Raw genomic sequence first — 15102 nt, 5'->3', positions numbered from 1 at the left:
GCCTGCGGCTCAAAGGAGTAAGGCTCTGGCCCCATATGCCAGAGGTGGCAGGTTCAATCCCAGCCCCGGCCAAAAACAGCAAAAAAAAAAAACAAACCCTGAGCTCAAGTGATCGTCTTGCCTCAACCTCCCAGAAACATAGGATTATAGATTTACAGATGTGAGCCACTGCACCCAGCGTGTAGTCTATTTATAACTGGAAACATTTGCTCTGATAAGCTGGAATGTGGACATCGAGAATTGCTGGGTATGATAGCACAGGAGTGTAGTTCCAGCTACTCAGGAGGTTGAAGCAGGAGGGATCACTTGAGTCTAGGAGTTCTGGGCTGCAGTGAACTATGCTGATTGAGTGTCTCCACTAAGTTTGGCATCAATATGATGTAGGAACCACCAGGTTGCGTAAGAAGGGATGAACTGGTCCAGATTGGAAACAGCAGATCAAAAACTCCCTCACTTATCTACCCAGCAGAAGAAAATCATTTTATCATAAGGGTATTTGTACTAGATCGTTTATTACCGCTCAATTAACAATCGCCAAGATGTGGAATCAAGTCTGGGTATATATCCAAATAACTGAAAATACAATCTTTTTTTTTTTGAGACAGTCTCACTATGTCACTCTTGGTGTAGTGCTGTTGCGTCACAGCTCACAGCAACCTCAAACTTTTGGGCTAAAGCAATTCTCTTGCCCCAGCCTCCTACCTTGTTTCCCCGAAAATAAGGCAGTGTCTTATTTTAAGGTGTGCTCCCAGAGATGCACTAGGTCTTATTTTCAGGGGACGTCTTATCTTTCCTGTAAGTAGGTCTTATTTTCGGAGGATGTCTTATTTTCAGGGAAACAGGGTAGTAGCTGGGCCTATAGGTGCCCACCACAACACCTGGCTATTTTTGTTGTTGTTGTTATTGTTGGTGTTGTTTTAGTAGGCCCTGGTGGGGTTCGAACTCACTAGCCCCAGTGTACCACTGAGCAACAGGCACCGAGCCCTGTGACTTATTAATTTATTGGACAGCACTGTTCTAGAAGAAAAGCAGCTTTGTTTGTTTTGTGTACTGTGTGTCTGCTGTTGTGTAGTAGACACTCAGTAAATACACGTTTAATGAATTAGTGGACAAACATAAGCTCCAGTGGAAGAGAAATTAAGGTAGATGCATTTTTGACATAAGAAGAACTTATCAAAAACATTTTAATATGGAAATCAATCCTTTTGATTGTTCGTTCACTGCTGTGTCATGTTATACCTGACCATGTAGTTAAGTGCTCAATAAAAAAAATGTTTTAGAAGTGGTCTCTCCCTTTGATAATGTTTCAACCTACAGGAAGAGCTAGAAACCCTCCAGAGCATCAATAAGAAGCTGGAACAGAAAGTGAAAGAGCAGAAGGACTGTTGGGAGACAGAACTGCTTCAGTGAGTGTGTCCCACTGGATGGGTGGGGGCTGCTGTGTCAATAGACACTTTTACATAGAGCAAGATTAGATTTCTGGAATTCATTAGAAAATACCATTAGAACAATGATAGGTATGGCCCCTTGAATCATGAGCTCTTTATTTCTAGGTTAGAGAATTGGTATCAGAAGAGTCAAGAGAAATGGTCTGAATTCAAGTGTTAACTTTGGGCATTGAATACTTATGGTTGGGGTCAGGAAGCCAAAACAGGACTGCCAGGGAGTCTAGTAGATTGTAAGATAACTCTGCAGGCCGAGAGCCAAGCCAGCCTTAAATCATTTAAGGCCAGATGAAGCTGGCCTGGAAGCAGCAATTGTTTCACATAGTCATCTTCACCTCCACAGACTGAAAGAACAAAATCAGAAGGTGTCCTTAGAAAATGAGAAGATGGGAATCAGAGTGGATCAGCTTCAGGTAGGTAGTGCCATACTTTACCAAAGGATATTTTCTTAGCCTTGTGATCACTTCAATTTGGTGACCCAGAAAGGTGCATTTCATTGTGGCGAATGCCTAATGACATACCTTTCCCAGAATCGACTAAGTTTCACATTGTATGTTTTCTATCCTTGCACCTTGTAATGCCCCATCCATTCCCTTTTTCATAGTTGTGGTCCTCAAGGAACTTAATAAGTTGCTCAATTTGTATTTATTATGAGCTCTTAAGACAGATGACAGTCTGTACCAGTAATTAAACCTTAATCATTTGAGGCAAAATCTTACTGAAAAGAATATAAAGGAAATAGCGGAACTATTGTTCTTAGCAATCTGTGCCTTAGAGAGGGCTTTAACAAGGGGCTTATTTAAAACTCAGGGGATAAAGTAAAGCTGCAAAGTAAAGGAGTTTTAAGGGATATTTGGGAGTTGCTAGGGAACCACATCTCTTTGTAGTACTCTACATTAAAAAGCACTGTTCCTGGCTCAGTGCCTATGGCTCACGCAGCTAAGGCGCCAGCCACATACATCTGAGCTGGAGGGTTCGAATCCAGCCCCGGCCCGCCAAACAACAACGATAGCTCCAACCAAAAAAAAAAAAGCTTGGTGTTGTGGTGGGCACCTGTAGTCCCAGCTACTTGGAAGGCAGAGGCAGGAGAATAGCTTTAGCCCAGGAGTTGGAGGTTGCTGTGAGCTGTGATGCCACAGCACTCTACCCAGGGCAACAGCTTGAGGCTCTGTCTCAAAAAATAAAATAAAATAAAATAAAATAAGGCACTGTTCCTGTTTTGTTTTTCTTCCTTTATATCTTGGTTATATTCACAATTTTTGCTTTAGGTCCAGCTGTCAACTCAAGAGAAAGAAATGGAGCAGCTTATTCAGGGAGCTCAAGATAAGACAGAACAGTTAGAGCATCTGAAAAAGGAAAATGGCCAACTCTTTCTCACTCTAACTGAACAGGTAGAGTCATGGAAAAAGTAACGTTTTTAGGCATTTGCAAGAAAATATACATCGTCTTTCTATATAATGGCCTCAGAGAAAGCCATTGCCTCTCCCTCTGCATCCTGCTTGCTCCCTAGCTCCCTGGTGCATGTTCTCCCAGCAGTGATACTGACATCTGTTTTTGTGCAGAGGGAGCAGCAGAAGAAGCTCGAGCAGACGGTGGAGGAGATGAAGCAAAAAGAAACCACTACCCTGAAGAATCAACAGGAGTTAATGGCATGTCTATCTTTGGATGGCTATGTGGGAGGGTGCCTAAAGAAAGGAAGGGATAAGGGTCTATTTTCAGGTGATGGAGAGGATAAGTAAGCCAGATTGGAATAGCATTCACCTCTGGATACTTTTTTATTTATTTATTTATTTTTGAGACAGAGTCTCACTCTATCATCCTGGGTAGAGTACTGTGGCCTCATATCTCACAGCAACCTCAAACTTTCTTGGGCTCAAGCAGTCCTCTTGTCTCAGCCTCCCAAGTAGCAAGGACTACAGGCATGCACCACTACACCCAGCTAGTTTTTCTATTTTTAACAGAGACTGAGTCTCACTCTTGCTCAAGTAATCCACCTGCCTCAGTCTCCCAGAATGCTAGGACTATAGGTGTGAGCCACCATGGCTGGCCTACCTCTGGATATTTTGCTTTCTACCCAAGAGGACAGAGAATCTGCCAAAGGAGATGTGGGCATTGCCAATGTGTGATGACTAATAGAGGAATATTGAGAGTTAAATTTCATAATAGGTTGTAGTAAATAGATCCTTAGACTGGGAGTGATAAAGAGTTCTCTCACAGGAAAATATACCACTCAGAGCAAATTCTGTTGTAATTAATATACATATTAGCAATTATCATTATAAGTTATTTTGAGTTCAGTCATACAATAATGAAAGTCGAATTGACTAATCATTTCCTATAATAGTTGGAAAAGAGGCCTCATGGTGCTGCTAAAAGGTACCTAGAAGCCCCGTTTTCTGAATTGGCCTCAAGGCATAAGAAATTCTACTATGTAAGGGATATCCAGCTGTTGGAATTATAACTCACTTCATATATATATCATCCAATCAATTATTTAGTCATTTATTAAATGATACTGTATGTTTGTAGGCTTATAGTAGGGAAAAAAAGATATGCTGTGTGCTTCAGCGTGATAATGAGTAGAGCAAAGTTTGCAAATCAGCAGCTCACAAGTCAAGATCAGCCCACAGAAATGTTTTATTTGGCCTCAGTGATGTTTTCTTAGACCTTAGTTACCCATATCTTAAAATGGAAATATTTCCAAAAATATTTTCCAGAAAATTTTTGTATTTCCAGCTTCTTCTGAAAAATTAGAAGATTTGGCACCATGTACCTACATTCCTTTGCAGTAGTATTACCCAGTGCTGGGTAGCCGCTGTGCCCATCAGATGGGTCCTGTGCTCTGCATTTTACTGCAGCCTTCACTGCTTTGCTGCGTTCATCTCCTTCATTCGGTTACATTGCATGCCTGGCCCCTGTAGGCACATTCGTGTTAATGACCTCTGATATAGCAGAGACATTAATTACTGTTTTAAGTATCCTGTAGTCATTCAAAGGGTTGAACCTCCTGGCATCAGCTATGCATTTCCTTGGTTTTCATAAACGATTTTCCAAGACCTAGGGGCTCCCTCCTTGGGTGATAGCGATTTGTTATTCCTCATGCATCCAAAAGGCCTCTAACTACAAGGACTCTTATGCTTCAGGAGCCTAAGAACAAGAAAACAGAAGTGGAAGAGCAGTTAGTGCGAGAGGTGGAACGCCTCAAGGCAAAGGTAGAGGCCGGGAAAGCCTGTTTCTTAGAGAAGTACAAAGAGTGTCACCGACTTCACAAACAGATCAGGCAACTCAGGGCTGCTGTGCTGGTAGGTGCCAGAGATAAGGGGCCCTGGAAGGCAAGGGGTGTGAAAGTTGGTGGTTCTTAGATCGAGCCCAGAAGATTGTACACTCTTGTTGAGGAGAGAAATTTTTCTTTCTACTCACAAGAGGAGGGATGTAGGGTGAAACCAGAAACTAACAGGGGGAGTGGGGGACCCCAGAAGTATAGGCCTCAAATCAGCCATGGGTGTCAGGGAAGATTTTTGTAAGCATCGAGCAGGTTTCTGTGCAGACTCAGCCCTTTTTTATTTCTGCCTTTTGAGGAAGCGAAGCAGGACCAGAAGAGCCCGCAGGAGCCAATGGGGATGGGGAACAAGGAGTCTGCAGTGAGCACTGTCATCGGGTAGCCCCTCTCGCATTACTACCTCAGGGCCGGCTAGAAGCACACAGCAATTTGGGCACCAGCATTCAAATAAAAAATCTTGGAACAAAAACCACAACTAGTAGGATTAGCTTAAGTGTGTTTTTGAGGTATGCGCATGTGTACATATGCAGGTAGGACATGGGAAACACTGGAACATGGAACTAGTTAGGTTGGCCCATCCCGTGGGGAGGTCAAGACCCCAGTCTGGGGTCCTCCTTTGCAGCCTTGGACAGGTTCCTTCCAGCATTCCTTCTTCCTCAGTGTAACTTGAGCCCAGATGCTTGTCCTCAACGTGTGGGAGGGAATCACGCCAACCTAATCCTAGTGCTTCAGAGTTCCTTGGATGAAGTGTTGATTCAAAACAAAAATGATTGTTTTCCTGGTTGAGTGGGATTAGACAAGGCTCCACTGATCCATAATTCTGAGAAGTTAGTCTTGAGGTGTTCCCCAAGCTTACTTGTTCTCTCTTTGATCACTTAATCCTCCCAGCTAAACCACAAGAAACGGCATCTTGATGCCAGCTCATGCCTTCAGGCATTTTATTAAGTCACTTTTCTGTAATTCAGTGCCCTGCCCATAGAACCTTCCTCCCTGTTGCCTTCTCACTCTGCCAACCCCACCCCTTCAGAAGGCCAGATCCTCTGCAATTTCTCACTTTCGACCCACATTGTCATATGTGATGCTAATCTTAATTTTTTTTATTGTTGACAGGACGAGAACTTTGACCTGTCAAGAAGACTGAGTGAGAACAAGATTATATATGATGCTCAGCAAAGAGAGAAAGAGAGAATAGAAAAAGAAAATGATGTAAGTATGTGAAAGACAGTAGAAGATCCGAAGGTTTTAAGGGGAAGGAGTGGGGTGACCCAAAGATGTAGTAATAAAAAGTTAAATAAAAGGGCTTTTTTAGGACAGTGGGTGATATGGATGCTCCTGAACAGAGAGGAAATTTAATGTGGTTTTCTAATCTACCATAAAACCCTGTCTGTGTTCTACAACTAAAACTTGTTTGGCATAGCAGTATTCCCCTTGAAAGGAGCAGCATTGAGGGAGACCTAACTTTTGCTTTTAACTTCACAGCTATTATAGGTATGCCTGGGGGGGTGGGGGGCGGGGTAATATCCTGTATCATTTTTATGCTAGCCAGGGGACCCTTTTCCTTCAGCACAACTTTTTCCTTTTTCTCTGCTGCCAAACCAGGAGCAGAAGTGGTGGTCTACACCAGTTCTGGACCCATGGTAGGCCCCTAATAAATGCTGTATATTCATTCATTCATCAGTTCATTCATCCAACCAGAATTTATTATCTGCTATGTGTTAATCACTGAGTTATTGTTAATTAGTTGATTGAAGATGATATGGCAACAAATAAGGTGGTTGTACTTGATTTCATTCTCATACTCTGCCTGGAATCAAAAAAGTTAGTTGTCTGGGTGTTCTTGCTGCTACTTCTGTATCCACACTGCTGTTCTCCATCTCTTTTCTCCCTGTAACCTTTCTGGGCTATGCCTCCAAGTGATCATTTCTGCTTTTTTTGTTCGTTTGCTTTTAATTGTGGTTAAAAACACATTGTATAAAATTTATATCTTGGCCTGGCACAGTGGCTCGCTCCTGTAATCCTAGCAATCTGGGAGGCCAAGGTGGGTAATTGCTTGAGCTCACAAGTTCGAGACCAGCCTGAGCAAGGGTGAGACCCTGGCTCTACTAAAAATGAAAACCTGAGGCAAGAGGATCACTTAAGCCCAAGAGTTTGAGATTGCTATGAGCTATGACACCAGGACATTCTACCAAGGGCAACAAAATGAGACTGTGTCTCAAAAAAAAATTGGCTCAGCGCCTGTGGCTCAAACAGCTAAGACACCAGCCACATACACCTGAGCTGGCAGGTTTGAATCCAGCCCGGGCCCACCAAAAACAACAGTGATGGCTACAACCAAAAACAGCCAGGCGTTGTGGCGGGCACCTGTAGTCCCAGCTACTTGGGAGGCGGACACAGGAGAATTGCTTGAGGCTCTGTCTCAAAAAATATATGTATATTTACTATCTTATTAAAGCGTACTGTTCAGTAGTGTTAAGTCTAGAACTTTTCTATCTTGCAATACTGAAACGTCGTACCTCCCACATACTAATTCCCCCTTGATAATTCCTACTTTTGATTATATCATTTATGCTAATGTGTCATGATTGCAGAAGGCTTTGGGATCTATTTCCCATTCTCTCTCTCTCTCTCTCTCTTTTTCTTTTAAGAGACAGATTTTGTTCTCTTGCCTAGGCTGGAAACTATCTTAGCTCCCTGCAGCCCCCAACTCCTGGGTTCAAGCGATCCCAACCCAGCCTTGAATTGCACTTGAATTGAAGAAAAACAGGCATTTAAAAATCAAGGTATACTTGTCTAAATCAAGAGAATGGAGCCTGGGCAATGTAGCAAGACTGGTCTCGGGCGGCGCCTGTGGCTCAGTGAGTAGGGCGCCGGCCCCATATGCCGAGGGTGGCGAGTTCAAACCCAGCCCCAGCCAAACTGCAACCAAAAAATAGCCGGGCGTTGTGGCGGGCGCCTGTAGTCCCAGCTACTCGGGAGGCTGAGGCAGGAGAATCGCCTAAGCCCAGGAGTTGGAGGTTGCTGTGAGCTGTGTGACGCCACGACACTCTGCCAAGGGCAATAAAGTGAAACTCTGTCTCTACAAAAAAAAAAAAAAAAGACTGGTCTCTACTAAAAACAGAAAAAATGAGCCAGCTCTGGTGCAAGCACCTGAAATCCCAGCTACTCTGGGAGCTGAGGCAGGAGGATCACTAGACCCCAAAAGTTTGAGGTTGCTGTGAGCTAGGCTCAGGCCATGGCACTCTGGCCCAGATGACAGAGCAAGACTCTGTCTCAAAAAAGAAAAAAAAGGAACTGTAGTAGTAAAGTCCTCTTAAGATGTTAAGGGAAATTTACTAATTTTCTTTTTTTTCCTAAAAACTTTAAATGTTGTCTATGCCACTCATTCTGTTCTCTCCGCTCTCTTTCTCGTTATCTTCCTCCTGGCCTCCCTTCTTTTCATTCTCTCTGTTAGTATATCCATTTGGTGGGATGAAGCATAAAAAAAAAAGGAAAATTATTTCAGATGGATATGATATTGTGTGTGAAAATGGTTATAGGAAGGAAATTGAAAGATACTCTGTTCTCAATAAAGTACAACAACAGTTGCAGTCTTATTATAGCTCTTGCCACAAGTTTTGTTCCCCCCCACTTCCATTGGTATGAATTCAGAGATTGAAAATTCCAGTTTATATTACTATTTTAAGATTGAGTAAATATATTTAAATTCAGATATAAAGAACTCAGATCTTTGGAATGTAGCTCATTGTGCTACATTGTTAATTGAGAGTTATCTATAATGGGCATCTCCTAGGCACTTCCTGCTGGCCACTTTTGATGTTTGTGTTTCAAGATGTCTATAAATACTCTATCCTTAGCTTTTGAAGAAGGAGAACAACAGATTGCTCTGTTACATGGGTCTGGATTTTGACTCTTTGCTGCATCACGTGCCTACTTCAGAGCAGGGAGGTGCAAAACAAAATGCAGGACTTGCCTATGGAAACCCATATTCTGGTAAGACAACTTTGCTACTGGAAGACCCCTGCCTGCATCCCTTTCCCCTCACTAAATTTTTTTTCTCTGAAATGCTAATTAAAACCAGTCTCATTGTTAAGACTTGCTGGGCAGAAGCTGAAGACCCAATAGAAAGATTGCCAGGCGAGAAGTGTTAATTGAGAAATAAATCTGAATCCAGAAGACGCAAATCAGATCATTTGCCTGGAGGCAGCAGACACAAATTGAGTCCCGAGGCTACAGTCCAAATGTATAAATCAGAGAAATGTCTTTATGGAGAAAATATACACATACAAAGCTGAGGAAGCTAATTAAGGCTTAAAAATGGAAGCACAAGGGGCAGCCACTACAATAGCCTGACCCAGAGTAGCAGGAGCAGGCTCCATTCTGGGTGGTAGGGCGGGAAATAGGGGAGAAACCATGCTTATCACTCAGGGGCTTTTGTGGCACCATGTGCTTGCCAAACAGGGAGCTTTTCTCTTTTGTCTCCAAAAGCGATATGAGATCTCATTGACTTTTTAAAAACAGTTTAAAGCAGTAAAATTACCTTAAAAATCACAACCAGATGTTTGCAATAGGCAGGGGAATAAGTTCTTTTCTCCTTTGGCAGGCCTAGGCTGGATTCGAACCCGCCAGCTCAGGTGTATGTGGCTGGCACCTTAGCTGCTTGAGCTACAGGCACCAAGCCAGTTTTTTTCTCCTTTAAAAGTATGTGTTTATGGCTCGGCGCCTCTGGCTCAAGCGGCTAAGGCACCAGCCACATACACCTGAGCTGGTGGGTTCGAATCCATCCAGGGCGCACCAAACAACAATGATGGCTGCAACCAAAAAATAGCCAGGCATTGTGGCAGGTGCCTGTAGTCCCAGCTACTTGGGAGGCGGAGGCAGGAGACTCGTTTAAGCCCAGGAGTTGGAGGTTGTGTGAGCTGTGATGCCATGGCAACTCTACCCAGGGCGACAGCTTGAGGCTCTGTCTCAAAAAAAATAAAAATAAATAAATAAATAAAAATAAAAATATGTGTTTAAAGGGCAGTGCCTGTGGCTCAACGGAGTAGGGCGCCAGCCCCATATGCTGGAGGTGGCGGGTTCAAACCCAGCCCCACCAAAACTTGCAAAAATATATATATATGTGTGTGTTTAAGTGTTTAATTTGAAAAATAACTGTTTGCATAGATGTAGTCTTAAAATCTATTCTCAGATTGTCTCCTTGTTAAATTGTTACTATTTTTATTCAAATCTCATTTATTTTCCTGCTCCGAAAACAAGTTTATTGTGTTTTCTGATTATATAGCATATATACATAGTTATTGAACATGCCATTTTATTATTTTTTTCTCTTCTCCTTACTGTTGACCTAGATCCCCTCTGTTGGATGTAAATATATGCAGATGAGAGTCAGAGGCCGGGAGGAGAAAGGGAATCATGAAAGCTACAGAAAATGTCTGTTAGAACATAGGTAGAGAATCTAGGGATGATATTTCTTCATTGAATGGAATCTTTTTAATTCTCCTCAGGTATCCAAGAGAGTTCTTCCCTCAGCCTGGTAAGTATTTGATTCATGAGATTACTCACATCAAATCAAAAGAGAAAATTTCCCTTTGCTCCAGTTCATGGGAGACCCACAGAGAGACTGGTTCATTTTGATAACTCCTTAGGTCAGCTAGAACAGTTTGTTGTGGGTGCAAGGCTGGGGCAGCCTATTGAGGTGGGGGAAAGAAAGCACAGTTCATCCTTCAGCAGTCTTCCCAAGATCTCCACCTCTGAGTTGAGTTTGGTAGCATAGGTAGGCAATGTGAAGGAGTTGGATAGCCAAATAAGACGTGTCCAGTGCCCCTTCCAAGCTGGAAGCTATGTTGGCTGCCTTAGCAATATTAGGCCTCTTTAATCCAGGGAGTGTGTCCAAATGTGAATTCTGTTCATTCATCCACTGATGCCAGGCACTGAGGATACAGTAGAAAACAAGATGAAAGTGTCTCTGCCACAAATAGCTTACATTTATACTGACTCTTTGCTCTTCCTCCCAGCTCGCCACCGAGAAATGCCCCACCTGCAATTCAGATTTTGCTAATGGCATTTGTGATCACATCTTGGAGCAGCAGCAGATGCAGACCCATTGTCTGAATTGTCCAATTTGTGACAAGGTCTTCCCAGCAAGAGAGGTGCAGATCTTTGAAGACCATGTGTTCTGCCACTCTCTATAAGTGTCCCAAACTTGTGGGTCTATGCTGTATATAGATTTTTTAGAGTAGAACCTACAGCTTCTGCTATGAGTTATATGAGTCAAAATCCTACCTAACCTGAAATTATCGGGGATCTACTCGGCTACCCCTAAAGGTGGAATCGTGTTGATTATCTGAAAGATAGTGTTAAGGGCTTCTACTTCCATCCTTGTGGGTTGCTACAACCTTAAGTCATATAACTCTTGATGTATGTGTATCATCCTCTCACCTCTAGTGCCCTTTCTTCCAAGAGTCTCCAGTACAAGGGCCCTGGGGTGGGACTGACCTGGGTATTTACAATAGGCCTGACCTGATTGATATAGGTGATTAGTTTTCCAAGTTGTCCTACCTACCATTCAAGGTCAGGCCTTGAGAATATTTGTACTCAGTCCTCTGTCCTAACCCTGGGGCTGAGAATTCCTTCCTTCCCCTTAGACCTCTTTCTCCAATTCATTGCATTAGACTGGCCAAAAATGGCATAGCAGAGAACTCAAACATCCAATTTAGATACCACAGGTTTCTCATTTTAATTTCTTAGCTCCCAAAAGAAGCATTTTATGCCTCAGCCGTGGACAGGAAATCATATTTCAGTTGCAGAAAGCCTTTCTCTCTGTATACCTCTGATAGGCATTTTCCTTATTGTCTTTTCTTAATGGTTAGGTAGGGGTTATTAGACACTCTATGAGTTTGCAACTTTCTGAGCAGGTGAGTTTGAATATGGATAAGTCAGAATAATGAGCCAACTATTGTTAATCTCTTTAATACTAAAAATAAATTACTATTTCAGGAACTTAGGTAATTTAAAATAAGCCTTCAGTTATGGTCTTTTATTTTTAAAAGTATGCTCAAAAGGACTGTAGGAATTGCAGACCTCACTGAGGATTTCTGTATACCTGTCTCAACTATTCAACAAAAGTGTCATATTGAGGTGGGGAAGGGGGAGATAATGAAGCATTAGTTGGAAAACCCTGGGGCCCTGACTTCTTGCTCTAACTTTCCATGCATTTTTTGAAAAGGAGCAGCGTGCATTTTGGCACCCTTTGTGAACTAAGCCTTCTATCCACATTGCCCTAATTGAACTGTAAGAAAGCAATTCTATTTTCTTTCCCCTCAGAGACTGAGCAAATGGAAATGACTCCCAGGCAGCCTACCAACTGGTCATTAGAGACTTTTATAAAAACTTTCTGAATGATATGAAACATGATGTCATGAATAAGGTTGAGCCAACTACTATATAATCAGCATTTCTACTACAGTTTTCCTTGATGTGATTGGGAGTTATGCCCTAGACCAGTGGTTCTCAACCTTCCTAATGCTGCGGCCCTTTAACACAGTTCCTATGGGTCACGACCCACAGTTTGAGAACCACTGCCCTAGACTAACAGTATTGTCCTTGTCACAGCCCCTTGCTTTGATGTCACCCTTGACAAAATGAAGATGAAACTGTATTACTCCTTCTCCTATCTAACCATTTCAATAAGATATCTTTTGGACTCAAGCCTTTTGCCCCCTTGAGAATGAGATGTGACATTAACACTAATTCTAGAATGGAAATATAACAGAGAGATGGTAATAAAGGAGTTTTTCTGGTACATGCCCTCCCAGCAAAATTTCTGTCGCTCCCCAGATAGTTCCAGTGAAAAATTGCAGTTTCATTTATTTTGTATTAGTCAGCTCTTAATTAACCACATGAATGAAGAGAAGCAGTGGTGCACAGGATCCAGATCAGTGAATACCATTTTCTGGGTGAAGTACCCACCCCTTTGCTCCTGCTACCCTGAGGGTTACCATGATTATCAACAGCAGCAGGAGCCCTGCCAGAGGCTTGGGTTAAAAAGCTGAGGTGTTAATGATCCTTTTTGCTGAATGTAAAACCAAGCATCTTTAACCACTATTCATTATTCCCAGCTGCTCTTACCAAGGCTTTGAAGGGAGACATTATGCTCCAGGCAGCCACTAGTGTTAGAGGAAACAGTCATTCTTACATAATCCACTGTCCACCCTGGCCTTCTCGTTCCATCCCACCTGTACCCAAACATTTTATAGTCGTAAAATAACCTGCAAAAAATAGCAGAAAGTAATGGGAGCAAATAGTATTTATATTTCAATTGGATTTTTTTTTTTGTACCTATGGCAACAGGTTTTCCTAATTCATTTTCTCTTGATCTTATGTTAAAAAAAAAATTTTTTTTTTTTTGAGACTATGTCGCCCTGGGTAGAGTGCTGTGCCACGACAGCTCACAGCAACCTCAAACTCTTGGGCTTAATCAATTCTTTGCCTCAGCCTCCCAAGTAGCTGGGACTACAGGCACCTGCCACAACGCCCCACTATTTTTGTTGTTGTTTTTGCAGTTGTCATTGTTGTTCAGCTGGCCTGGGCTGGGTTTGAACCTGCCAGCCTGGGTGTATGTGGCCGGCACCCTACCCACTGAGTGGATGTGTTGCCCTAATATTAAAATATTTTTTGGAATACCTTAGCAAACGTACATGGTGACTGGGGGGAGGCAGGCAGAGTCACCCTGCCACACACAATTATGAAAGAACACTAGCCTAAAATAAAGAGTTGGCACGATGTTAAACCTAGACCCTTAACACCTATAACTTCAGCCCTTTTCTTTGATCTTAGTGAAAATTGGTATGAAATGTGACTGTCTTGATGTTCAAATATTCTGCTGTGATTCGAGTGAGTTTATCCAGTGGCGGTGGATTGTACTGAGCTAAGCATATTCTAACTTGGTTTCCTAGCAACAGATGTGGATGAGATGATAGGCCAGGGCTGAGAAATACAGTCCATTACCTAGAAAAAATGCAAAATGGACTATGTACAAATGAAATGACCCAATGAGATGCTCACCTAATTGCCAAGTTAACCAACAATAGGCTATAAGCTCAGGGATGTTATGCTGGCTCTTGGGATCATAATATATATGATGTCATATAGATATTAAAATGTCTTCACATTTTTATAGTGCTTTATGGTTTAGATTGTATTTCCTATATTCCCTGTGTATCTCCCATAATCCTCTGAGACAAAGCAGCTATTAATTCTCACTTTTATATATGAATAAGTTGAAACATGCAGAAATAACTTGCTAACAATGGAAACAAGTCAATGTCCATCCCATGATAAATGAATAAATAAAATGCAATATCTATACAATGGAACATCATTTGTCAATAAAAAGGAATGAAGAATTGACATATGTCACAATGTGGATGAACCTTGAAAACATGTTAAATGAAAGAAGCCTGTTACAAAAGACCACATATTGGGCGACGCCTGTGTCTCAAGGAGCAGGGTGCCGACCCCATATACTGGGGGTGGCGGGTTTAAACCTGGCCCCAGCCAAAAACTGCAATAAATAAATAAATAAAAACTAAAAAAAAAAAAAAAAAGACCACATATTGCCAGACATAGTGGCTCACACCTACAATCCTAGCACTCTGGGAAGCTGAGGAAAGTGGATTGCCTAAGCTCATGAGTTCAAGACAAGCCTGAGCAAGCTTGAGATGCTGGCTCTAAAAATAGCCAGGTGTTGTGGTGGGTACCTGTGGTCATAGCTACTCAGGAGGCTGAAGCAAGAGAATCAGTTGAACTCAAGAATTTGAGGTTGCTATGAGCTATGACACCACAGCACTCTACTGAGGGTGACAAAGTAAGACTGTCTCAAAAAAAAAAAGATCACGTGTTGTATGATGCCATTAATATGAAATGTCCATCATAGGCAAATCCACAAAACAAAATAGATGAATGATTTCTTGGGGTAGGGAGTTAGGAGGAAATGGGAAGTGAGTGGTAGTAGGGTATGGAGTTTCTTTGGGGGAGTTATAAAATGTTATAAAATTGATTGTAGAGATGTTTACACAACCAAAATAAACTAAAAAACATTCAATCATGCTTTTTTTTGAGATAGTCTCACTTGGTCACCCTGGTATGATTGCCGTGGTATCTTAGCTCCCAGCAGCCTCAAACTCCCAGGTTCAAGCCATTCTCTTGCCTCAGCCTCCCAAGTAGCTGGGACTGCCACATCCCATTTTTGGGTCCAGGGAGATGAATGTACCCAATAAAGTTGGGGAAAGAGTCACTGGCCCACAAATCCCAGGTAATCACATTAAGAGTTCCTAGGGACGGCGCCTGTGGCTCAAAGGAGTAGGGTGCTGGCCTCAT

General features: G+C 42.3%; 1 protein-coding gene across 3 annotated transcripts in view; it reads left to right on the top strand.

The window, feature by feature from the left end:
- Window positions 1–12526, top strand: part of CALCOCO2 (calcium binding and coiled-coil domain 2) — a 42265-nt gene extending 29739 nt beyond the window's left edge. For all 3 annotated transcript variants that reach the window (XM_053570126.1, XM_053570125.1, XM_053570123.1), the window contains exons 6-13: window positions 1318–1406; window positions 1789–1858; window positions 2714–2836; window positions 3008–3094; window positions 5836–5931; window positions 8580–8715; window positions 10230–10258; window positions 10740–12526. In XM_053570126.1, coding sequence (XP_053426101.1) covers window positions 1318–1406; window positions 1789–1858; window positions 2714–2836; window positions 3008–3094; window positions 5836–5931; window positions 8580–8715; window positions 10230–10258; window positions 10740–10916 — 807 coding nt within the window. In that variant the 3' untranslated portion in view covers window positions 10917–12526. The remainder of the gene's footprint in view (window positions 1–1317; window positions 1407–1788; window positions 1859–2713; window positions 2837–3007; window positions 3095–5835; window positions 5932–8579; window positions 8716–10229; window positions 10259–10739) is intronic.
- The last annotated feature ends 2576 nt before the right edge of the window (window positions 12527–15102 follow it).

Source organism: Nycticebus coucang, chromosome 18 (assembly GCF_027406575.1).
Source record: "Nycticebus coucang isolate mNycCou1 chromosome 18, mNycCou1.pri, whole genome shotgun sequence".
Taxonomy (NCBI): domain Eukaryota; kingdom Metazoa; phylum Chordata; class Mammalia; order Primates; family Lorisidae; genus Nycticebus; species Nycticebus coucang.
The sequence above is the reverse complement of the archived record's forward strand: the minus strand, read 5'-3'. Positions and strand labels throughout refer to the sequence as shown.